Source organism: Mixophyes fleayi, chromosome 2 (genome assembly GCF_038048845.1).
Source record: "Mixophyes fleayi isolate aMixFle1 chromosome 2, aMixFle1.hap1, whole genome shotgun sequence".
In the NCBI taxonomy this organism is placed as follows: Eukaryota; Metazoa; Chordata; class Amphibia; order Anura; family Limnodynastidae; genus Mixophyes; species Mixophyes fleayi.
This window is the reverse complement of record NC_134403.1, coordinates 183830019-183856879: the sequence shown is the minus strand read 5'-3', so window position 1 is coordinate 183856879 and position 26861 is coordinate 183830019. Positions and strand designations below refer to the sequence as shown.

The window sequence follows — 26861 nt, the reverse complement described above, 5'->3', positions numbered from 1 at the left end:
ATTTGCATTTCAGAAATATACCTATTTCCCGAACCTGTCACTGCCATTAAATAATTCATAGGCACATTTAATAGAGACCTCATTCTCCCCAAACTCACCCCAGAACCACCCCATCTTAAATTAATAGTCCCTACTATTGTGACTCTCTCCCCACCTTTTTCCTTATACTGTGCCTCTCCCCCGCACTTTTTCCTCATACTGTGCCTGTCTCCCCATTTTTCCTCAATCTGTGCATCTCCCCCCTTTTTTCTCATGCTGTGCCTCTCCCATCCCCCCCTTTTACCTTACTGTGCCTCTCTCCTCCCCGTATTCCTTACTGTGCCTCTCTCCCCTTATTCCTTACTGTGCCTCTCTCCCATTATTCCTTAATGTGCCTCTCTCCACCCCTTATTCCTTACTGTGCCTCTCTCACCTCCTTTTTCCTTACTGTGCCTCTTTCATCTCCTTTTTCCTTACTGTGCCTCTCTCATCTCCTTTTTCCTTACTGTGCCTCTCTCATCTCCTTTTTCCTTACTGTGCCTCTCTCACCTCCTTTTTCCTTACTGTGCCTCTCTCATCTCCTTTTTCCTTACTGTGCCTCTCTCATCTCCTTTTTCCTCATAGTTTGCCTTTCTGCTTAATTCCCTTTTCTCACTTACCTTTCTATTAGCTTTTCTTTTCTTCTCCTCTCTTCTGTCTTCTCTCTTCTTGCTTCCTCTCCGCGCTGCTCCTCACTGAATGACAGGCATGACTTGATGATGTCACGCCTGTCATTTAGCATTAACAGAGCAGAGAGGAAGGAGGCACGCCGGCGCTGAGATCAGGTGAGTAAATATATATATACATTTTTGCTCCCCTGCTCCCCCCACCAACGAGGAGGAGCAGCCCAGAGCCCGCCCGCAAACCAACCCCCCCCCGCTGCCGCAAAAAAAAAATAATCATGGGCAGAGCTGTCAGACAGCAACTGACAGCGGGAGCAGGTTAGGTCATACGGGCAACGGGGGGGGGGGGGGGAGCCGCGGAGAGAGGGAGGCCCGGAGCAGTTGCTGTCAGTTAGAAACTGACAGCAGGAAAGTGCATGCGGCGGCGGGGTCCCTTGGAGAGCAGGCCAGCAAACGGTTCTGCCGAACCGCAAGTAGTTTAGGAATCGGTTCTATAGAACCGGTGCGAACCGGCTGAATCCCACCACTGATTATAATGCTATCAAAGACCATGTGCTCTTTTCCTATATCTTTTGGACCAGCTTAGAGTGCAACCACTGTACTGCCTATCAAGTGAAACTAGCTTATAGAGTACACATTTGCTCTCTAACGCTCAAGCTTATATCCTCTATGACAGTGTACATGCGAAAGACCAGGGGGTAAATGTATCAATATGCGGGTTCTTCAACACCCGCGTGTTCAGCCTCTTCCGCGATTAAATTTCAAGCAGCGCTGCATTGTAAAGGGAAGTTAACCCTTTACAATGCAGCGCCGCTTGAAATTTAATCGCGGAAGAGGCTGAACACGCGGGTGTTGAAGAACCCGCATATTGATACATTTAGCCCCAGGGCTACTATAATTTTTATCTAATATTCATTTTCACTGTGCTACCAGGACTGTTTTTTTGCAACATTGTTGCCATCTAGTGGACTTTCGTATATTGCACCTGCTATTCAAATACATTGACTATACAATTCAGCCATACAGGCCACCTACTATTTCTATGTCTCAAATCCCTATTGACTAAACAGAAATTGCGATCTAAAAAAGACTTTGAGACATTCGCATCTAAACATCAGGAAGTAGTGAGACATGAAGTGGTCAGGCTGGAGTCGGATCTTGACCATCTGGGTCACCAGCTGGTACTCCTGGAGAAGAGCAAAGAGGCAGCAGATAAACACCATAGCACAAATTACTTTAGCAGTCTATAGAGCTTCAGTGGCTACACCAGTGTTTCCCAAACTTTTGCAGTTCGTGGCACCCTTAGAGTCTCCAAATGTTTTCAAGGCACCCCTCCAAAATAATTACTGAGCAGTCCTGTTTTAGAAGTAGTTGGGTCAAAAAATTGTAATAAGTATTTAGGTCACAACAGAAATACTTATTTAGTTGTATGTAAAAATGCCCCTCTGCATCCAGGCACACTGCCCCCTCTGCATCCAGGCACACTGTCCCCTCTCATGTTGCCCCCTCTGCCCTCTGTCCCCCTCCTCTGCCCTCTGTCCCCCTCCTCTGCCCTCTGTCCCCCTCCTCTGCCGCCTCTGTCCTCCTCCTCATCTGTACTCCTCCTCTGCTCTCTGTCCCCCTCCTCTGCTCTCTGTCCCCCTCCTCTGCTCTCTGTTCCCCTCCTCTGCTCTCTGTCCCCCTCCTCTGCTCTCTGTCCCCCTCCTCTGCTCCGCTCTCTGTCCCCCTCCTCCGCTCTCTGTCCCCCTCCTCCGCTCTCTGTCCCCCTCCTCTGCTCTCTGTCCCCCTCCTCCTTCTCTGTACTCCTCCTCTGATCTCTGTCCCCCTCCTCCTCCTCTGATCTCTGTCCCCCTCCTTCTCCTCTGCTCTCTGTCCCCCTCCTCCTTCTCTGTACTCCTCCTCTGCTCTCTGTCCCCCTCCTCCTCCTCTGCTCTCTGTCCCCCCCTCCTTCTCTGTCCCCCTCCTCCTCCTCTGCTCTCTGTCCCCCTCCCCCTCCTCTGCTCTTTGTCCCCCTCCTCCTTATCTGTCCCCCTCCTCCTCCTCTGCTCTCTGTCCCCCTCCTCTGATCTCTGTCCCCCTCCTCTGCTCTCTGTCCCCCTCCTCCTTCTCTGTCCCCCTCCTCCTCCTTTGCTCTCTGTCCCCCTCCTCTGCTCTCTGTCCCCCTCCTCCTCCTCTGCTCTCTGTCCCCCTCCTCCTCCTCTGCTCTCTGTCCCCCTCCTCCTCCTCTGCTCTCTGTCCTCCTCCTCTGCTACGATCCCTTTCACTCTGCCCCGTGCCAGGCGCCAGCCATAGAAAAAAGAAAGAAAACAGAAACTTACCAATCCGCGCGGCGCCGGGACCCAGCAGCCTCCTCTCTCTCGCAGCTGTCACTGACGTCATCCAGTGACAGCTGCGGGAGAGAGGAGGCTGCTGGGTCCCGGCACCGCGCGGATTGGTACGTTTTTGTTTTCTTTTTTTTAGGGTTGGCCCGCGGCACCCCAGTGACAGCGCCGCGGCACCCCTGGGAGCCCCGGCGCACAGTTTGGGAACCGCCGGGCTACACTATAAATAGAGGCTACGCTATAAATAGTGGATAATAGAGGCTTCAGAAATAACTTGAGAATAAGAGGAATTCCAGAGAACACAGGATCTCACAGAAGTTTTCACCAAAGTGTTCAACGAGATATTGGAACGCAAACCTGACAATCTGATCACTTTCCACAGGCAGCATCAAGCAACCTTCGAACACCCAGAAATGTCATCTGCAGGTTGCACTATATCTCTCAAAAAATGGAGAGTCTACAAAATGTGAGAAGCCTTGAATTCGACGTCCACAAGATACAGGTTTTCCAAGACCTTCAACTGAGGATGCTGCTGAAGGCCCTTACAGATTTGTTATGAAAGGTACAAGGATTTAAGTACAAATGGGGTTATCCCTTTCAACTACAAGTGACTTATAATGGGAAATCAGCTGTTCTCTGGGAGCCGTCAGACCTCTCAACCTTCTGCTCTACCTTGGATATTCCACCAATACCACTTCCAGAGTGGCAAGACACTTATTCTCCCTTGCATCTGACTTGAGGATTATTACTATTATTATTATTGTAGATTTGTAATGCATCACAGTGCTCGGCAGCACTGTGCAGTAGGGAAAATAGGACATACATAAGACAAGGACATATATTAAACAAGGACATACAAGGCAGATATGCGAGAGGATAGATTTTAAGATCGGCAGGCCTAGTAGAAACCCGAAAAGACTTCAATGTACTTCGAACTTAGAGGTCACCTGAGACACAAAGATTATTACTTATACCTACAGAACACAGTGTTCTGATCTCTTAATTATCTGCCTTATGACATGATTATCTCAAATCTTTCTCTTTTTTATAGTTCATCAGCAGCCATTTATGTAACTCCACTTATTCTGCAGATCTGTTCTCATTCACCAAAGTCTGTACCCGCATTTAACAGGGGCGAGGATCAAGTGGTGTCGTTTTCGAGCCAGCATGCGGCCCACTTTGTTTTCGGTCGTATAGAATTTATGGCAAAGGTGTGTCAGGGCAGTCTGAGTGCGGGCCAAAAGGAGATGTTGAAATTGTGGTCTAACGCGGGTCAACTAATTTTTTAACATGAGAGAGGGACAAGATTTATTGCTGCCTTAAGGGCATACTAGTGTGTGAAAATGGAAGTATCATCAAGTATGTTGGTAGCATTGTATGTGCCTACGGCATCTGGAATGGCAGTTTTACCCTCTAAAGATGTAAGGAGATAAGCAGGTAGACACCATGGTCTGGGGTGGGGGTGGGGGGGGTCCATTCTAACAGCAATCAGAATCAGAGGAGTGGGGCGTGGTCAGACCAAACGATCGGGAGTATAGAAACAGATCTAGAGTGTTGGAGGGGCCATTTATCAGTGAGTATTAGGTCGATGCGAGAGGAGGTGCTGTGTACATGGGAGTTATAGGTAAAGTCTTTTAGCCCAGGAACATAGGCTCACCAAGAATCATAAAGATCATGTTCCGCTATCAATTTGCAGAAGGAAAGAGAGGGTAGTGTCATGCGGGGGGGGGGGGGGGAGGGGGGTCTTTTCAAGTCAGGGTCCGGGACCAAGTTGAAGTCTTCCATTAAGATGAGGCTCCCCATCTAGAGCAACTACATCAGCTTTGTGTTTGTAGATTGAACTAAGGGCCAAACATTGTTTATTTGCGGAATTCAAACTTGAACATTTTTGCAGAATAGCTTATCCAGGGACAGAGGCAGTCCCATATCAAGGCAGATCAGTGACAGGTAAGCTGATCTATATGGAGAAAGGCAGTTTGCTATAGGGGAGGGGGCTGGGCACGGTGCACGGGAGGGCAGAGGTGATAGGAGGTGAAAGAAACTGAAATAACCCATTTCGGCTTAGTGTAGTTGTCTCATGGGGAAGAAAGCGGAAAAGTGAGTAACATGTGGAGGCGTGAGGCCTATATGAAAGGCACCCCCCACCCATGTCTTAAGAACAAGAAAGGGGCTAGGGAGGCAACCTGGGAAGAAAAGGGCGAACCATAAAATCTCAGGGTAAGTGGGCTGATCCTCTACCAAGGCTAAGGGCAGAGTTACTATATTGAAAAAAAACAAACCAAAAAAAACACAGAAACAAACTTTGACAATATAACTGTGTAAACAGCTTAGTGAATATGTGCAAACACGAAGTGTGTCAATAGAGGAGCAAAACATGTAACTACTCATGATGAGGTTGGTAATGTCTCCGGAGGGAGGCCAAGTAGGCAGGGGAGGAGCAAGTAAAGCCATCGGCGGGAAAAATGTCCCCACAACAGGCTACGTCCCCAGCTGCTCGGCCAACTCCTGACAATTGCCGTAGTGAAACAGTATGTCTTAGGCCCTCGAGACAGAGCATGAGGATCCTCGACTCACAAAACACTGTATAAAACAATAGTGCAATATATTAAGAAAAGAATATTTCACCAAGTTAAATTTGGCATATCCTGGAACATCTGACCTCAGGCGACGAATATCAGGAGAGAAAGGACAATAGACTTATTGGTCATGCAAACATTAAAGTGTAATAAATAGTACTTGTATTCCCCAAACAGAGCTCTCGTAGCAGGTCGCGCATAGGGCCATACCTATAGTAGATAGGAGTAACAAATCGCCATGAGCAGTCCCAGTGCTGATTCAATCTTGTCCCACCACTGTCCAGGCAGAGTGGATCCAGCAGTGGGATTGAGTGGTAGAAAGTGCACAGGCAATGCCCCATCCTTTCAACAGTTGGGCATCTTCAACAGGGGTAAAGATGACATGAGTATAACTGTTTTTCTGCATTATGTGCTTCACTGGAAAAACCCCTACGATAGGAGATATTGTTGTCTTCCAGAGCTGCAGAATCCATGTGAAACAACCTCCTCTTCAGGTGGAAGAGAAATCTGGAAATAATTGAAGGGGGGCAAGAACATCTATGTTTTCAAAGGCTCTGGCCGATTTCAGGATCTGATCTTTGATATGGAAGAAATGCATCTGTAGAAGTGTGTCTCTAGGTGTGGATCCTGTGAATGCTCTTGGTTTTGGCAACTGATGGACTCTATCGATGAGGAGATTGCAATCCACAGCAGAGGGAAGTAGTTTATGGAAAAGCGACTGGATGTAGGATTGGAGTTACTGATCGACTCTGGGATGCCCATATTTTTCTCATTATGCATCTGGAGTGGTCTTCCATGTCTGCCATTTTATCTTGGAGAGAGTTGAGTTCCTTGCGAAGGGTATCATAAGCGTCTATGAGGGAGTTGTGGGACGCCACCAGTTTGCCCATTTTCTGGTCCAGATGGTTAGTACGGTCCCCAATTTCCTCAATTTCACCCTTGAGTTCTCGGATGGATGATCTCATAGTGTGGTAAGCTCAGTGTTAATAATGGCTAGCATAAGTTGCATAGCGACAACCATCAAGGGAGCGTTGGGGTTAAGAGGTGCTGAGGAGGCAGCAGGGGAAGACATTGGGCCAGATGAGGAGGAAGGCCCAGATCCCAAGGGGAGTGGGTTCTCCAGCGAGGAAGGGGTCTTCTTCTCTTTGCTTGATGCCAGGGACTTAAAGTAGTTAACAGCAGGAATGGGTTTGGCATTCTTGACTTTTTTCGGGCCCATGATGTAGCTAAAAAGATGAAGGCTGAGTAGGGCAGTTAGTGACCAATTGTGAGCAAAGGCCATACCAGATTACAAGAGCAGAACAATCAGTAGTGTTAAAAAGACATGGGTGGGATGGTGTTAAATAGCTTAATGGCCAGACATAGAGAGAGGTGGCCGGTGCCTTGTAGCCTGTACAGGACATTGCTTTTGAACACTGTGCGTATCCTGGCAGATGTAGTGCTCACTGAGCGGTAGTACAAGTGTTCAATATGGAAATTCACCACTAGGTGTTGCTATTGGGCAGGCAGAGATATGGTAAGGAATATCAGGTAAACTAGAACAGTTTCTCAAGTGACCACAAGAGGGCAGTCCACCAGTTGGTATTAGGGAGATCTGAGCAGCATAGAGATAGTCTCTTAGACAAACACAAGGGGGCAGCACATGTAACTGAAGCTAACTATATGGATAGCTTTTAAGCAGATGGCAGCTGAATACAAGGGGTGCAGGAGCAAGTCTGGATACAGAGCAGTGGAGGAGGTAAACTGTGAGAGGCTGCCTGTACTCACTATGGTGACTTTGGTGGAGCAGGGTAAACAAGCCGCTTTGTGTACAGCAAGATGGCAGCGGGGCTTCTCCTCTTCAAGATGCCGTTTTTATTTTTTGCATGGATCCGAGCCCTGCAGGACAGGATGGTTGGTGGCAAAATGACTCTGTGTCCCCTGATAGGAGGTATGACCCGGGGAGCTGAGAGCCAGACCACTGCACAGTTGGTGGGCATAGTTGTCGCTGGTGGTGTGAAGCAGGACACCGCACCTGAAATTAGCTGTAGCTGAGTGCTATTGGATCCATGGCAGCGATGGAGCACCGTGATTAAGTAGCTCTGTGGCCTGCCCTTCTCTCCTGAAGCAGTGGCGGAGCTGCGCTGAGGTGCCCGTCAGGTGTAGCGAGTGAATAGAGGTGGGGGAGCCAGTGCCGAGAGGCCGTGATAACTGTGGGTCCACAGACAGGCGGGTGATAAGCAGGCCCTGTGAGCGAGCACAGACTATGTTGGCAGGTGTATTATAGCCAGGCAATCCCTCCCAATCCCCTGTGGGTCCAAACTGTGTGAGGAGCAGAACAGGTGCCTGATGAGCTTCCAGGGTGTTCTTTGTGGTTAGCTAAAAGCAGAGCTCACTATGGGCCTGAGTCATTAAGGAAAGTTAAGCGAAAAATTAAGTAAATTTTCTTAAGTGTTTTGGACAAAACCATGTTACAATGCAAGGGGTGCAAATGAGTTTTTTAGTTTACACATGAGAAAAAGACTGGCTGTTTTTTCATGTAGCACACAAATTCTTGATAACTTATTTGTGCACTGAAATTTAAAGTTGATCTATGACATGCCCTATCCCAAATATAAATCTACCACCACATTTTAAATTTACATCCCCCTCCAATGCAACATAGTTTTGCCTTACTTTTGCTTAACTTTCATTAATGAATCAGGCCCTATGAGTGTAGTCGACTCCAATGGCATCCAAACCATTCTTTACTATGTTTCATGAATGAACTTTGTTGTCTTGCCATAAAGTCATGGTGAATCAGCACAGAACGTGTGTCACAAAATAATTTGATGAACTCAGATGTTGATTTCTGCATCATTTCTAAAGTGCACCTGTCAATAGAAATCCATTGGCGGAACGTGACCTTTTCCACCACACTTTCATCAAATGCTTCTTCAAGTAAGGTTTTGATTTCTACAGTCCCAGGACAAGATGTTCAGTCCCCATGTGGCAATTGATTGATGCTGGGCTGCAAATCACCTTTGCAAGTCTCTGTATGTTTTCATGTTTCCATTTGTTAACGAGGCCAACCTAACATTTTCTATCATAAGCACCAAATTGTAGTGATCTGTAGTAGCTTACTTAAAATATATGAAAGACATAAAATTATCAGCAATGTTTTAAATATTTAAGTATTAACATGTGTGTCATTGTACATAATATACTTCAAAATGAATGTGTGTAAAGAGATTAATTAAAAGTAACGAATATGACTAGATAGTTCTCATTTTCATTATTTTTAACAAACAGTCCAAAGTGAAAGCTCTTGTAGAAAATGATCCCATCAAGAACCCAAAATAAAACGCTGGGGATTTATTAAAAACAGCATGAACAATTTTTTAAAAACTAATAAAAAACAAAAACTCTTTAGCTCAATTAGGCGAGCTACAAATGCAATTTAAAAAAATGTTGAAAGCAAATTTTTTGTAAAACATTGCACCTTCAAAGGCAATTTGTACATAAGCAAGACACAATCAACACACATAATTTTTTGAAGTCGTAAAGCTCTAATAAAGTTCTTCTAATATTTTTAACAGTCCATGTCAGTTTCCTCCCCCTGATACCTACTAAAAGTAAATAATGAAAGAAATGGAATGCAGAGCAATGAAGTTTGAAGACAATGACGTGAGAGTGGCTTTGTACCATTTTTATGTTGAATTTCTTGTTTTTTAATGTTATAGTCTTCAAACGTTTGTGTGGATTAATCTCTGCTGTACAGCATGTTTTTAAATGTTGGAGGTACCAATAAATATAAGCTTAATTTTATAAATAATTTAAAACATTTTCCCTGTGAGTGGTTGTGTAGGTAGGTTCTCAGTGCACTGCTTGCCCAGGGGCCTATAATGCTGTTAAGATGGCCCTGGTATTTTCTCCTCCTATCCATACCTATCCCTCTCCTCAGCCTAAGAGTTGAATTGATCCAGGACTTCTGCTACCTACAGATAACCAGCCCAAGACCTGAGTTTACAGTTGATCTGTGAGTTGGCATCATGGCAATATGCTATTGTTGGTGGATATCCACCAGGAGTATTAGCACCTCTTTGTTTCTGTAACCTGCCTAGGCTGTGCCACTTTCAATAAAAACAGATTGTACAGAAAAACATTTTTATAAAAAAAATAAATACTACTTTAGTAATTGCTAATTCATTTAATCATAGTCAGTATTTAATTGAACCATAATTTCTAGTTGCATCTCCAATTATTCCTATTTTGAATATTTTCAAGTGAAACTACCCTTTGTGTGTTAGCAGAAGTAACAAATATATCAGCAGGAGAAAATATAAAACTAAAATATAAATTAGTATGTACCATTATGAAGGTCAACTAGAGGTGAGGCAGTATTGGATATGGTATTAACTAAAGGAAATTATATAATCTAAAGTACAGGTAAGGGATCAGTTAGATAAGAGTGACCATAACATATTATCATTTAACCTGTGTTTTAAACCATGCATTTCAGAGAGGCTAAATTTAATCGGTTGAGAAAAGCGTTAAGGGTCACAGACTGGGATAGTATAATATCAAATAGCAGCACAAAATCTAAATGGATCATTTTAAAAACATATTTAACAAGTCATGTTGTACCTTATGGCAGCAAAAACCCTATGAAAAAGAAACCAATGCACATAAATAAGAAAGTATTAGAAATGATACACAATAGAAGAACTTTTAAAGTGTTAAAACTAGAAGGAATTACTCAGGCATTAATTAAATACAGGAAAAGTAACAAAAATATCAAAATTAGAGAAACAGAAAAACTGATGGCTAAACAAAGTTACATTAAATCTTAAAAAGATTTTGAAATACACAAATAGCAATAAAAACAAAAAACTACTAGTGTAACAGTAACAGCCCTACAATAGTAGTAGTTGACAGAGCCAGGAGTGGAGAAGAAAGCAATTCCTATAAACAATTTGGTTCAAACACTAATAGTAGCATGTCAGGATACAAGGCACACTAGATCAAGCAGGAACTATCACCAGCAATGGTATGCTGCCAGGACGAGGTTTATAAGAGCAGCAGCACCAATCAAAACTGCAGGATGATTCGCTGCATGAGTTTGGTTGATTGCACACCTGTGGCTGCTAGACTAAGAACTGAATGAAGCTTGTAACTATTTGCCAAGCAACCAGCTGAATCAGTGAACTGCAAGAATGATCCTGCACATAGTAGTAGCAGTAACTGCATAGATAATAGATCAAACAAACAGGAGAGCTCCTAATTCTTAACAATTTACTCTATTGTAAACTAAAACACACACACTTTCAAATGAAATGGTCATACATCATTACACTCTAAAGACATGAAGTGAAGCTCACTTACAGGTAGCTGTTTCTCTAGACAGATGCTAAAATTTTTGGTTTGGTTCGGCTTCAGCTTTTTCAGAGGAATTCTTGTTTCACCGATGAATTCATTGTGTCGGAACTTATCCTCATCACATACAGAAATTCTAGATACAAACCAAAAAGAATACAAATGTCAAATCATGAAAATATTCTGCAACTATATCTTAAAGATGGAAGGACAATATAGGACAGTGACATATATTGATTTTAAGATGTGAATTGAAAGATATTTATGAATCTTCTATACAGTTGAACATTTTGCTGTGCATCAAAGAGAAACTGATTTGGATATCTCATGTTTGTACATGAATTTCCAGAAAACAGTTTTGATATTAATCAGAAAAATCACTATCTGTAAATTTGACCCCCTTGCAAATAAATGCTATCTTTATAATGTAAACTTAGATAGTGGGGATAATGGGACTCCTGGATACTCGCCCTTACCCCATAAATTGTTGTTTATGTATTTATTTGTTGCTGCTACTGTCCATCTTATGGCATGTAAACTAAATTAAACCAGTGATATTACCAGAGCTAAGGAAGAAAAAACTCTTTGTTACGACTGATGTTCTGACGCTGCAGTTTGGTGAAGCATCCCACTCCCCCACCCAACTGTAACATATAAAACACCTCCTAATTACATAGTAGTTAGTCTCAAAGGGATTCAGGCCCCAGGATATATAAGTGTGATTGGTCAGCAACCTTTCATCCCCCTATATAAAATTGGTGATATTTAGCATGAAATCATGTAATCTTCCAGTAGAACCTACTCAAAATACATTTTTTTAGTAATTAATATCTTCTCTCTTTTCTACCATAAAATATTCAAATCTGTCTTGCATTTTATGTCAAGTAAGCTTCCAACTTTATCTGAATAAGCAGGATCCAACTCCTATATTGTTTAATGGTTGAAATGTTATTGTAATTACGATAAAATGCTGACTTACTTTTGGATTTGGACTTAATCTTATACTGTCAAATATATATATATATATATATATATATATATATATATATATATACATATACATATGTACACACACCCTTCATTATACTAGTTTGAGAAAACCATGACACATGAAAAATGACAGTCCCAATACAAAAAATACAAAATAAAATATAAATGTTTTGTTTTCTTTCTAAAAAAAAATACTTTTTAGAAACGCTCATGTATTCATTTGGAGGTTCTTTACACTCTTCTTCTCCCACTTTCATCTTAGCTAAAATTGATTTGTGGATTACATAAGCTAATATCCAGAAGAGCAGAGAGTTGCTGTTAGAATTAAGCCATTCTCGCTCTTGCAGAACATATATGGTGAATGTGGCTTCTGAAACTTATCGGCTACATTACCTATCTAATCAGTGTTTTACCTTCCCACAAGAGTGATGGACTTTACTGCAAGAAAGCCATAAGTAAGAGCACCTACCCTAGTTCAGCTGGTGGACCCACAGAACTCAACTGTCATTGCTGTTGTCATCAGTTCTCTGCCTTTCGCTAAGATCAAGTGTAGATGTGCATATATGCAGTGGTGCTTAAAAGCGCCACCCTGTTGGTGATGCACCAGCACTTGGTCTTCTGACCAGGAGCTATGGTGCTTTGAGCCAGAGGTGTTAGTATGAAATCCTACTCAAGGGTGAGGATCAGCTTCATGGGGTGATGCTTAACCTTGCACTTCAGATTTTCAGGTGTTTAAGCACTCCTTTTTCTTTTACCCTGGCCATTTGGAATTATTTTTAAGACAAAGGTCGAAAGGCTGGGACCATACCACTATAAGGCACTATTTGTTTAATTTATTCTCCTCACTTGTTCGTCATTCCACTTGTTTTTGTGTGGCACATTTTGGCTTTTGGTAGCAGGCTGGACCATTATGGTAACTCTACATTGTCCGAGGGAAAAGTGTGTGGCAGGTTCCTTCCCCTGAACATTTTGTGACACCTTCATGAGGGCGAGGGTGGGGGAGCTGATGTGTTTCAGATCCTTGGCAGAAACTTCTGTGGTAAGTAAGGATAAAGGGGCCTCCCTGGCCTTGTGTTGAAGGGAGTCCAGAAGACCCTTGCCTCTTAAGAGTCTTTTTGGTCTCAGGGGTCAGGGATTAAAGTGGATTTTCTCATTTTGGAGAGGGCCTGAGAGTGCTGACTCCTAGAGCACAACACTTTTTGTAAAGCCCCTTGGGCAAAAGTTATGGATTTGACATGATGAGCACTTCAGATTGGCCTCGCAAAAAAAAAAAGAATCTGGCTGCTGGTTTCACGGATATCAACTACTATTGCTGTTGCCACCTCTGCTTTGCTGCTAGACCAACTGAGCCCAACTGCCTGTATCCTGGACATTGTGTGAAAGCTGCAGAGACTGCATACTCTATTAACCTCAGTCAAGGGCCAATAAAGTAGTCTCCCCTTCCTCCATTGGCCTGCACAATTTGAATCAATTGTTCCTCACCACTCATTACCTGTTCTTGCTAATCCATATTTATCCACATTTCACCACCATGCGCCTACTCAATTTACATTCTCTCTACTTACTCTCACTTCACTTCTCTCCAAACTGCTCTTCTCTTTCCAGAATCCTATTTCTCCCTGCCATATTATTATCCCTTCATTACTGCCCAACTCTAGCTCACCTCTTCAATGTGTCTTTCTCCACTTGCACATTTCTATCCTTCTTTAAACACTCACTCCACTCACCAATCCCAAAAACACATCTCTTGACCCTGCCTCTCACTCCAACTACCGCCCTATTTCTCTCCTACCCATTACCTCTAAACTATTTGAGCAAGTAGTGTACAAACACCTATCTCACTTTCTCTCTATTCACTCCATTTTTGACTTTCTGCAATCAGGCTTGCACCTACAACAATCTACTGAGACTGCAGCCACAAAGGTGATCAATAATCTACTTACAGCAAAGTCTGAGGATCACTTCTCCATACATTCTGGACTGCTGCTTTTGACACTGTTGTTCACCCTTTTCTCCTGCACACCCTTCAGTCCATTGGCCTTCACGGCACAGACCTTTCCTGGTTCATTTACTGGCTATCAAACCACATCTTCAGTGTCTCTAGATCTGGCACATCCTCCTTTCTACTCTCATCTGAAAATGCTCTCTCTCTAGCTGTCTTAGATCTACCTCTAATATGCACCTCGCCTTGTCTCTCTCACTCCCGCCTAAAAGACTCCCGTGTTGCTACCCACTTCTGGAATTCCTTACCATGCCCAAGTGACTTTTCCACAGCCCTCAAATTTTTAGACTTTCTCCAAAAACTCATATCCTTATTAGAGCTTACTCTACCCCCACTGATACTATTCGCACTAATGCACATTCACATCTGTCCCAATCTCCACTCTGAACCACACTTGCTCTTCTTGTTTCAGCTGTGCCCTCACACAATTAGAATATAAACCCTCTCATGAGTAAGGCCTTCCCTACCCTTTGTTTTAATGTTTGAATATATTTTGTCTACCTTGTATGTCCCTGTTTTTGTGGCACCTTACAAATCAATGATGATAATAATAATAGTTTTGCCAGGTGGCTTCTAATGAGCAATTAAGTCGTAGATACAGGCCAAGTAGTTAATAGTCTAAGATCAAGGGCAGACACCACAGGAATAAAAATAATATTTAGTGGGCTCCACTCAAGTCAACCCGTCCATCATCCCTACCTGGCACTTGAATATAGCTGGTACAAACACTCTAACCCAGCGGTTCACAAAGTGTGCGCCGCGGCTCCCAGGGGTGCCGCGGCGCTGTCACAGGGGTGCCGCGGGAAAGCCAGAAAAAGACAAAACAAAACATAAACTCAGCAATCTGTGGGGTTGCCGGGACCCAGCATCCTCCTCTCTCATGCAGCTTGTCACTATAGTGACAAGCTGCGTGAGAGAGAGGAAGAATGCTGGGTCCAGCGCAGCGCGGATTGGTGAGTTTATGTTTTGTTTTGTTTTTTTCTGGCTTTCCCACGGCAGAAGGGACAGAGTGAGAGGGAGCATGGCAGAGGAGAGGGGACAGCGTGACAGAGGGCAGAGGAGGGGGACAGCGTGACAGAGGCCAGAAGAGGGGTACAGAGGCCAGAAGAGGGGGACAGAGGCCAAAAGAGGGGACAGAGGCCATAGGAGAGGGGACAGCGTGACAGAGGGCAGAGGAGGGGGGCAGTATGACAGAGGGCAGAGGAGGGGGACAGAGGGCAGAGGAGAAGGGACAGTGTGACAGAGGCCAGAGGAGAGGGATAGAGGCCAGAGGAGGGGGACAGTGTGACAGAGGGAAGAGGAGAGGGGACAGCGTGACAGAGGCCAGAAGATGTGGACAGTGTGACAGAGGGCAGAGGAGGGGGACAGTAGGCAGAGGACGGGGACAGTAGGCAGTGGAGGGTGACAGAGGGCAGAGCGAGAGTGAGAGTGACAGTCCTGAGCTAAATACTTATTACATTTTTTTGACCCAACTACTTATAAAACAGGACTGCTCAGTAATTATTTTGGAGGGGTGCCTTGAAAAAATTGTGGAGACTCTAAGGGTGCCACAAACTGCAAAAGTTTGGGAACCACTGCTCTAACCAATGAAAACCGTTTCTTAAGCGGCACGCTATATACTAACAAGGACTATCTGAACTCGTAATCCATACACAATGGTGTTTAACTTTATATAAATTATAGCTAAATGCAAAGGATTGAACACTCCACAGAAACATTCAAAATTATTCAAATTCACCCCAAGCGATAAGAAATGGGGTAGTTTGGCAGTGGGGGACTTTAACATTACAATTCACTAATCTTGGATAGATCATGACCTAAAAACTTCTCAAAACTATTTGCAAGCTCAAAATATTTAAACAGATATTTGGTCAAGGCTGGTCTTTTAGATACTTGTAGAGCAATAAACCCTTCCTCAAGTGACTACCTTTTTTATGCATGTCCTTAGAACTAATACTCATGCATAGACATGTTCATGGATGTGATGTAGTCAACTAATACACCATCTTATAGATATTAATATAATTAGCAGCCCCTGGTCAGATCATTCAGCAATCGGAACGTCCTTTGAGTTTCAAAAAACCCAAGAGGTTGCTCCTCTGTGAAGTTAAAAGAGACAGTATTAAAATTCCCATGATTGAAAGAATCAGCCTCCCTATAGGAATATTTTGATTTAAACCTACATTCAGACATGCAACTCTCCACTGTGTAGGCAGCACACAAAACAGTCATGAGCGGTAAAGCAATTTAATATGCAGCACACCGGAAAATACAGCAAACTCAAACTCTTGATACCCTAAATTTACAATTACAAAAATTAGAAACAGCTCACAAGTTATTTAAAATATATAAACAGATAATAAAATTAAGTGGAGAAATACAATCAATTTTAACAGGAAAAACAAAGAAGTCTCCAGTGGCTAAAACAAAAATTTGACAAAAAAGGCAATAAAACTGATAGATTACTAGCTAATAAAATAAGAGCAAAAAGGGCACAGCAAGCCATCACGGCCATCAGAGATCAATTAAATGGCACAGCAAGCCATCACGGCCTTGATCAATTAAATGGAACATTCTGGAAAAATTACAACACCCTAAACAATATATATAAAAAGATGAGACGCAGAAATTACAGACTAAGAATATTACTGAATACGGATGTCAAGCAAAAGAGCTTGCAAAGAGATGAAATAAAATAATATGAACAACTTAATAGATCCAGACCAAGAACAATTGGTCCTGCAAGGCAGTCCCTAAATACAGTAATACCAGAAAGACTGTTAATCTTATCTTCCACATAAATAAACAAAAAACTCCTCTCTAATGTTTTAGTACTTTATGCAAAAAAGGTAATTTACATACTATTTTTCAAGTTGCACACTTAAAAGCAATTCATCATTTAATGTACCTTTATAAAAACCATTTGTGTACTTTACTATACCCCATTTTCAGCAGTTTTAAACAACAGCCTTACTTTAAGCAATGGCACTAGGCAACGCTCTTTCTCCCCTGATTTACATGCTATGCATTAAACCTTTAGCCGCTATGATTTGTCTAAACCTAAATCTGAAGGCGTACATGTGGATCCACTGAATACTAGATATCGTTATTTGCAGATGACATGTTATTAACGTTCACAAGCCCTCAAATTTTGTTCCCCCAATTAATTTAGTAAGCTAGAAATTTATAGAAAAATCTCTGATAATAAAATAAACAGTTCACAATCAGAAACACTGGCCGACCATATCCCCAAACACATTAAAAATACTTTGGAATTAAAGTTTGAATTCCAGTGGAAACTCTTATTGATTTCATACTTGGGAATCAAATGACAAAATAATGTAGCTAAATATTTCACTGAAATTATCCCTCACTGATGAATTCTATCAAAAAGGAGATCAATACTTGGCATCCTCTTTACATCTTGTGGCTTGGAAGGATCGATGTTATAAAAATGAATGCTTTATCCAGATAACTCAGGTTCAAACCTTCTTGCGTAGCAAATTCCACTAAATCTGGTGGATTCAACCTATCCATTTTGAAACATATTATCACACAATTCAACTAAGCCATATGTTGTCCTGGCACGCTAACCAGAAACAAAAAAATGGTTTGTCAAGTAAGATGCCCTTATTCAAGAGGACACATTAAACTTCTAAACATGGCTCCCCAGAAGATACAGACCAGCCTTGGCATACTTCATACCAACAACAATGTTCACTTTAGATATTTGAGACAAACTCACCAACGAAACAAGCTCACCAAATATCCTTCATTTTTTACCTGGATTTGTAGACATCTGCTCTTTAGTTTGAAGTGGGACATTCCACTCAACTATCCTTGCAGTCAGAACAAAGTCCTGACTGAGCGGGACAGTCACACAAAATTGGGACTACCCCACCAGAATTAAGACAGCTGGCTTCCATTGTCCGTGTATTTGAAGGGAATGGAAAGAGTTGGAGAGCAGCAACCTAGCACTATCTCAAATGATAGTCACGCCCCTTGCATATACTCTGGTGGTGGGACATAGAAACCCCCTCTATAAATCCTGCGTTTGCCAGTGTTCATGGATCAGAGCAGGACTTAAACGATTCTTACATATTTTAGGAGAATTTGCTCTAAGCTCATTCTCTAAAATATGTGAGAAATATAGGACTTCAATTTACTTCAATTTTAGTATATAAAAAGCTACTGGATTTATTCAAGCACAAATTAAATCTTCCAAATTCAGCCAACTAACACAATTTGAAACAAATGTACACACTCTGTATGCAGAATTAGAAAAAACACTGGATCAAGAGAGATGGTTGCACTGCAAAGAGCATATTACGAAGTCATCTATAAATATACATAAATGAAAATACTTTCAAAATCTATGCAAGATGGTACTGGGTCCCCTAAAGACTTCAAAAAATATGCCCTAAGACATCTAACATATTTTTGAGACAATGCAGGGACATAGGAATATTCATACACGTTTGGTGAGTGTGCCCCCATGTGTCTCTATTTTCTGGAACAAAATCTCAGACCTGATGAGCAAATTAATAATACTGGACTAACTTCTGATCCTGTTGTTATGTTGCTGTGTAATTCTATAAAGACAATAATCAAAGCAAAGGACAAGCTAGTCTTACATATAATAATGATACAAAGTCTTAGATAGTTATGGACTGGAACAATCCAAATCCACCAAACATGAATGCTGTTATCACTCAAACAGTATTCATGTTTGGTGAATTCACACTAGTGAAGTGTCAGGCACCCTACCTCAATGGAGTACATCACAAGCTTAATGATAGGGTCAAAAGATTTTAACTGCTTTTATTCGTCAACTCACACAATACATTTTTATCCTTTAATGTCTTGGCTACCTAAGGGTTTCAAAGATTCTCCATTGGGCATTCATTTTTTTTGCTAAATTTAGATAACTAGGGATTGATTTGCTAATCTCTGGATTAAGGCTGATTAAGAAATATGACCTCTTGTTTCTCTATTCTCTACTAACTACCCACAATTTTCTGTTTGAGCATTTAATCCTCTATGGGAGCCACTTTCTTGCTCTCATTCACCAACCTGTGTATGTGTTATGGACTATGGAAGCAAAAATTGATAAGGTCATTAATTATATTCTTATTAATTATTATTCTTACTATGACTGATTTATTTGCAATGGGCCATTAACTCTTTTCAATATAGAGATTTTTTTTTTTTTTTAAATCCAGTATTTTTATTGAAATTTTTTAAGATATAAACATACTAAACAACAAAAAGAAAAGAAAAACAATCGCATACATATCGGAATTAAATGACGGAATTTACAAATTTACATTAAAGCATAATAATAATAAATGTGCTATATTCATTCAGGATCATACATCGTAAATGCTTATACATAAGTATGTTACACATGCAGGGTTTATTACATGGACTCAGATACTTATTATAAGAACTGCGGGAGCCATACATTTAAGTAGATAGAGCATCTGTACTAGATGACATAGAATAGAATGGAGACACTAACCATCTGTACCATATATTCTCAAATTCCTTCAGAGCCTGTCTGCTAGTATAAACAAATCTCTCGTGCCTTATGGTGGTATTGACCAGTGCCTTCCAATTTTTAACCGTGGGACTCGTCGGGGCCAACCACAGCCTCGCTATACAGACCTTAGCCAACATCAATAACTGTGAAATGTACATTTTTGTCAGTTTATTAACTTTCCCCTTCAATCGGAGCCCAAAGAGACAAGTGGCCGGTGAACTAAGAGACACTTCAATTCCAGTAACGTGAATACATCTCCTGATCCTTCGCCAGAAGATTTGTATACATGAACACTCCCATAGAAGGTGCCAAAAGTTAGCATTGATCGAATTGCATTTCGGACAGTTAGGGGTAGCATCCAGGCGAAATTTTGCCAATCTAATAGGGGTAAAGTAGGCCCTGTGTAAGATAAACACCTGTATTTGTTAAAATTTTAATGATGAAGTATAACCTTTAGTACTGTCTGTAACCATTTCCCACTCCTTGTCTGATAAAGGGCCAATATCTATTTCCCACTGATTCCTCAAACCATCCAAATCATCTGGAGTGGATTCATACAGAAGACATGAATACATTCGAGAGATCAGACCTCTATAGCCCAAGGCCTGTAATTGTTTCCTCAGTGGATCCACCCCAAACACCAAAGTCTCCCCTTTAAATTGTGTGTTTAGGGCGTGTCGTAACTGAAGGTAAGAATAAAACATTGTTCTGGGTACAGAGAATTCCCCAACCAACTGTTCGAAGGATTTAAGTACATTTGTATCATAAAGCTGACCTACCGACACCACACCCAACCGAGACCACTCCCTGGCCCTCTTCACTGTATTCAACTTCTCAAATTTCTTTGCCCCCCAGATAGGAGTATATGGATCAATGTCAGTTTGTTTCATTATTTTATTACAGATTGTCCAAATCTTAACTGCCTGAATCGGGAGCGGAGGAGCCCGCATACCAAGCCGCCCCGCCAGCAGTGACTGTAAGGGAGTGTGATTAGAATTAAATTGGTGTACCAACACCCAATGTAGCTCATGGTAATCGGGGTCCGGAACCCATGCCTTAAGGTGGACCAATTGAGAGGCAAAATAATATAATTTCAAGTTAGGAAGTGCAAATCCACCAGAAGATCTGGATCTACACAGCGAGCTGAGCTTGACCTTAGCCCTTCCCCCTCCCCAAACCAATGAAATCAAATAGCTGTCAATGCATCGGAAAATGGAGGGTGGAATATATACAGGTGACTGCTGGAGTATATATTAAAAACTTTGGCTGCACCATCATCTATATAGAGATATAGAGATTTTTTACAAGTTCAATGCTACATTTTTTGCAAGATATTTAACAAGAGAAGATGAAATTATTGGATGTAGAACTATCAGTTTCCTAACTGATATACTGAAAAATATAGACTAGGTTATTAGGACAGAAACATTCAGGTTACGCAGTGCTCAGGGCTGACAGCTAACATCCCAAGCATTTGATCAGGGGCAAATTGGACAATTCCTGTGAGTTTGGCTGTGTTGCTTTTCACATGAAGCCCTTTCTTTTTTTAACCAAGCTGATGTACTAACTAGGCAATCAGTCTAGGGATCACAGTTATCTTAATTTAAGAATTGACAAGGTTTATAATATTGCCTGTGAGACTATAATCTCAGTAATCTGTTAATGACCAAAAGGAAAAAAAAGCAGACTAATTTGACAGGTTGTTCAGTAATGGTATTTATTCAATAATTTCAAATGTCATGAGATCACCTCGATAATTTAAACTAATTATTACTATTGATCTTAAAGACTGATGTGTAGCACATCAACCACACATTAGGCTACTTTATTCCCATTCATGTCTATTTCTATTCTATTTCTATTCTATTTATTAATATTCCCCCCATTGTGGTAATTAATTTAGTTACTTATTTAAATATAACTGAAATAAAAATGATGAGGTAGTTGAGCATTACTCAGCTGCCTTGGTGATACTGGCTTGGAGCAGTAACAATTAACTTGCGTTGTTAAGTTTTCTGAGCAGTGGAATGGGTTTGGTCTTCAGTTCCACTTGGTAAAAAAATAAAAACACACAAACATACATCAACAACATTATAATTTATAATGTTTAATATATATGTTTTACATACCTTATTGACCTTTATTTTATTCATTTTAATTATTAAATTAATATAATTTAAACATTACTGCATGAAAAAATGCCTTATTCCAGGAATAAAGATTTTAAACTAGTAACGCCAATCTGAGATGATATTATTATTATTATTACTGATATTATTATTATTATTATTATTATTATTAATAATAATAATAATAATAATAATAATAATAATAATAATAGTAATAATAATAAAAGCAATTAACCAATTATTTTTCATTTGATTCCTATACCATGGCACATTTGTTTTCTTTCAGGTTGGTTACTATGTTGAAATATGAACATGCCACAATACTGTAGCAGGTACTTACACAAGCATTGGATTAAACTGCTTTACATTCAAAAGCTGCAGTAGCTGGAGATAGACATGAGTTAAGTTGTGTTGAAGTTTTGCACCTTAACAGTGGTTTTGCAAAGAGGCAAAGTTTCAGCAATACAATCTTCCTGTTCTGCTTAACCACAAAATTCCATTTTGCACTATATTTGTAATGCCACCTTTCACATGGGATCTGTTCTGTGTTAATGTAGAAGTATGTATAGGACTAGAATGGCAAAGCATCATAGTAATAAATAAGAGTAATATATACAGTCATGGCCAAAAGTTTTGAGAATGACACACGTATTGGTTATCAAAACATTTGCTGCTTCAGTGTTTTTAGACTTTTTTAGTCAGATGTTGTTATGGTATACTGAAGTAAAATTACAAGCATTTCATAAGTGTCAATTACAATTACATTAAGTTTATGCTAAGAGTCAATATTTCCAGTGTTGACCCTTCTTTTTGAGGACCTCTGCAATTTGCCCCGGAATGCTGTCAATCAACTTCTGGGCCACATACTGACTGATGGCCGCCCATTCTTGCCTAATCAATGCTTGGAGTTTGTCAGAATTGTGGGTTTTTGTTTGTCCGCCCGAGCCATTTAGTTATCACTTTTGCCTTATGGCAAGGTGCTCCATCATGCTGGAAAAGGCATTGTTCATCACCAAACTGTTTTTGCATGGTTGGGAGAAGTTGCTCTTGGAGGATGTTTTGGTACCATTCTTTATCCATGGCTGTGTTTTTAGACAAAATTGTGAGTTAGCCCACTCCATTGGCTGAGAAGCAACCCCACACATGAATGATCTCAGGATGCTTTACACAGGACTAATGGTAGCGCTCACCTTTCCTTCTTTGGACAAGCGTTTTTCCAGATGCCCCAAACAATCTGAAAGGGGATTCATTAGTGAAAATGACTTTACCCCAGTCCTCAGCAGTCCTGTACCTTTTGCAGTCTGTCCCTGATGATTTTCCTGGAGAGAAGTGGCTTCTTTGCTCGCCTTCTTGACACCAGGCCATCCTCCAAAAGTCTTTGCCTCACTGTGCGTTCAGATGCACTCACACCTGCCTGCTGCCATTCCTGAGCAAGCTCTGCACTGGTGGTACCCCGAACCCGCAGCTGACTCAACTTTAGGAGACAGTCCTGGTGCTTGCTGGATGATCTTGGGCACTCTGAAGCCTTCTTCACAACTATTGAACCTCTCTCCTTGAAGTTCTTGATGATCCGATAAATGGTTGATTTAGGTGCAATCTTACTAACAGCAATATCCTTGCCTGTGAAGCCCTTTTTGTGCAAAGCAATGATGACTGCACGTGTTTCCTTGCAGTTAGCGATGATTCACACCCTCCTTTTAAAGCTTCCAGTCTGTTATTCTAACTCAATCAGCATGACAGATTAATCTCCAGCCTTGTCCTCAGCAACACTCTCACCTGTGTTAATGAGAGAATCACTGACCTGATGTCAGCTGGTCCTTTTGTGGCAAGGCTGAAATGCAGTGGAAATGTTGTTTTTGGGATAAAGTTCATTGTCATGACAAAGAGGGACTTTGAAATTAATTGCAATTCATCTGATCACTCTTCATGACATTCTGGAGTATGTGCAAATTGCCATCATAAAAAGAAAAATAATATTTGTGTCATTCTCAAAACTTTAGCCCATGACTGTACAGCAGTAATATATATTACTAGCTCTGGTTATTCATTTTTTACTAATTGGCTTGTGGCTGTCTCACACACCTATTGCTCTGTTCAATTGGATTAAATAGTTGCCTTTCACAAACATAGAAAGGGGTGCCAATAGTCAGTTACACTTGCAAGTGGAAATTTATTGCAACATATATTTGCCTACAATTTAAGTTAAATAAAATTGTTTCAATGACCAGAACATGGCAATTGGCAAAATAGTAGGATAGTTTAAATTCAGAAAGAACAACTTCAGACCACAGGTAGCACAGTGGCTTAATGGTTAGCACTTCTGCCTCACAGCACTGTGGTCATGAGTTCAATTCCCATCCATGGATTTATCTGTGTGGAGTTTGTATGTTCTCTCCGTGTTTGCGTGGGTTTCTTCCGGGTGCTCCAGTTTCCTACCACACTCCAAGACATACTAGTAGGCTAATTGGCTGCTATCAAAAATTGACCTTGGTCTCTCTTCTCTTTATGTCTGTCTGTCTGTATGTGTATGTTAGGGAATTTAGACTGAAAGCTCCAATGGGGCAGGGACTGATGTGAATGAGTACAGAATTGGTGGGGCTATATAAATAGATGATGATGATGAAATGTGACAGCAGGATGTTGAATCCATATATAACAAAAAGGTATGAGGAAATAACAGAAGCATGGTGTTAGATGAATTTAAAATAAATAAGGAATTGTGTAACATTCCAACACAACATTATAATATAATGATGGATTTCACACCACAGCCCTAAACAGAAGAAAACCCCAGTGGCATGTGTCAAATAGCAACATGTCAGAATCAACAGGTGTGCAGTCACCCATCCATTATTAACTCCTGACAATCCACCAGTGACAACTGGATTAGGGAAGGAATGGAAAGAAAGTAGGACAAAGAATTTAATTGGAGGCAAAATCTTGTGTCTTCTAAGGTGAACCACTATTGGATGAAGAATCTTGATATTTAGGAACAGACACAAAGCTACTCAGGTACTTGTAGAGGCCATCGGGTAACCACCTGAGAATCCAACTGGTGAGTTCATCAGGTTGGCAAATTTACAAATGTCAGTACACAACCAAGTGGTGCATTTCTGGATCCTGCCCAAATTTAGACAACATTATACCAGGTAGCAAAAAAGTATTCACTCTGTCAGAGAATGAGAAATAAATACAGTAAACCCCTGTTCCTTCCCATTTTGTAGAAGCCCAGGCTATTCATCATCTGGCCCATTTCGCTAGGGATAAGGGGGATGTGAAAAAATGATCAGGCTGCTGTACCTAGAGAGTACCGGATAAATACTGAATAGCACTGGTTTCCCCACTGATACACTTGGCTTGTATTTGTGAAAACAATATAATCCAAAATAGCACCAAGACATTTCAGCATTAACCGGCTACCCAAGCAATACTAGCCCATAGCGGTAAGATTAATTTACTGCTTCACCAGGCTAGTCTCCATAGCCCTATAGTTGTGCACATGTGTAAACTAGCAGGTTTGGCCTTTAAGATTTATTAATTAATTAGTATTTATTGTAATATTAAACCTTTTTAAAAATGCATGTATTTAAATATTACTATTTTCTAAGAATAAAGCATTTGTTTAACCCTTTTGTTCTGTAACGCCATTTCGACTCCGTGTTAATAATAACAGATGCTACGTGTGACAAAGGCTCTTATAGCGTTTTACATATTTTGCACTAGTGAAGTGGGAAAATAAATCATGACTGAAATGGAACCAGTAAGGGTGAACTCTGAGGGAAACAAAAATGATAGGGGGAATTTCACATGGAACCCTTAAGGGCTCAGTCTATGAGACAAATATACAAAATCCTGTAGCCAAATGCAAAATGAGGGGAATGGGAATGAACAGTATTCAAAATTTTTGCAGTATGGTTAAAGGTTGTCTATTTGAACAAAAAAGTGCTCCATTTTAAATATGGTTATTTCCATGTGAATCCGAACTGGTAAGTATTTTTACGGACAGCAGTGGGTTTTATGTGAATGATCATTCAATTTGTCTACTTGCTTCAATAATTGACTGCCTGTTTAATGGAGAGATGAGAATTCAGATTCTGAGAAATCCGACAGATCTGAATTTTGGGATACCAAATGTTTGAGCTGATCCTAGTCATGACTTGGTTTCTTGCACCAAATTCGGATCTGAAAATGAGGCAAAGTGTAATTTTGTGGCAATATGTCGGATCTCACGAGTTTTGGATTCATATCTTCTATATATAGCCCTCTCTCTTGTTCTCAGCTACCATATTAGAAGTGATAGCATGTGATAGGACATTAGTATATTAGTAAACTTATTAGGGGAAAAAGATATTCTTTCTTGTTTTTAAAATCAAAGGCGAGAATTCAATTCCCCTCGAAGTACCGCCGCGTTATGCATATTACCGTTATTACGGTAATATTAACCTGGTTTTCCACTCGCAGCTCAGGGAGATGCGAGCAAAAAGCCAGCGTTAGAACTACCGTAATAACGGTAATTACGAGCACTATTACCGTAATAACGGTAATAGTTTTAGCGCGGCAGTACTTCAGGAGGAATTGAATTCCCAACCAAAGCGTTTCAATATGAAAGCAGTACAGTGACATCTGAACTATTTAGTGGGCAAAGCACAGCGTGCTGTCTGACTGTGTGCAGAACCGCCATATTATCAGCCAGTGTGCTGCCTTTATGTTTTAAAGGTGTCCTTCACTTTATCAAAGTGCCATCCTGTCTGCCACTGCTGTGTCACTATATTTCATAGGGATTGTATCATTTATTAAACTGCCTTGTATTTGTGCCACTGCTCTGTCACTAATTTTAGCCTGCCAGCTCGCTGCAGCCTTTGGCCAAAATTGCTGAAAACTTGTTGTTGTGAAGAGATTGTTAGAAAATAGATTGCAAACAACTGTAAATGAATCTTAATGCTATAAATACTAATGTAGAAGAAGTTCAAAATCATATGATTTTAACGATTTTTCACAATTTTTTATGAAATCTAGATCCAAAACCAAAACACACTCTAGTTTAATGTTCCCTACATGGACATTGTTAATGTTTGAGATTTGTGAACTCTATTGCATTTATGTACTGATGACAAATACTATTTACATTTGTTAGAATTGTTTACATAGCAGTAATTTATGATTTATTCAGTTGCTTTTATGTGTGATTTTTCTTTTTGGTTTGATTTTTGGTGACTGCATTTCATTAGTCTAATTAAGTCAGTCACATTATAGTACCAGTATTTAGTATTTTTATAACTTGACCATTTAAGGATGTTAGCTTTTAGTGCTCTGAGTTTCTTGCACG

The 26861-nt window shown here is 40.9% G+C and overlaps 1 protein-coding gene across 3 annotated transcripts in view; it reads right to left on the bottom strand.

Annotated features, from left to right (window-relative positions):
- The window catches only part of DOC2B (double C2 domain beta), a 595594-nt gene that overhangs the window by 134162 nt on the left and 434571 nt on the right, over nt 1-26861 (bottom strand). For all 3 annotated transcript variants that reach the window (XM_075195056.1, XM_075195057.1, XM_075195058.1), the window contains one exon: nt 10882-11008. In XM_075195056.1, coding sequence (XP_075051157.1) covers nt 10882-11008 — 127 coding nt within the window. The remainder of the gene's footprint in view (nt 1-10881; nt 11009-26861) is intronic.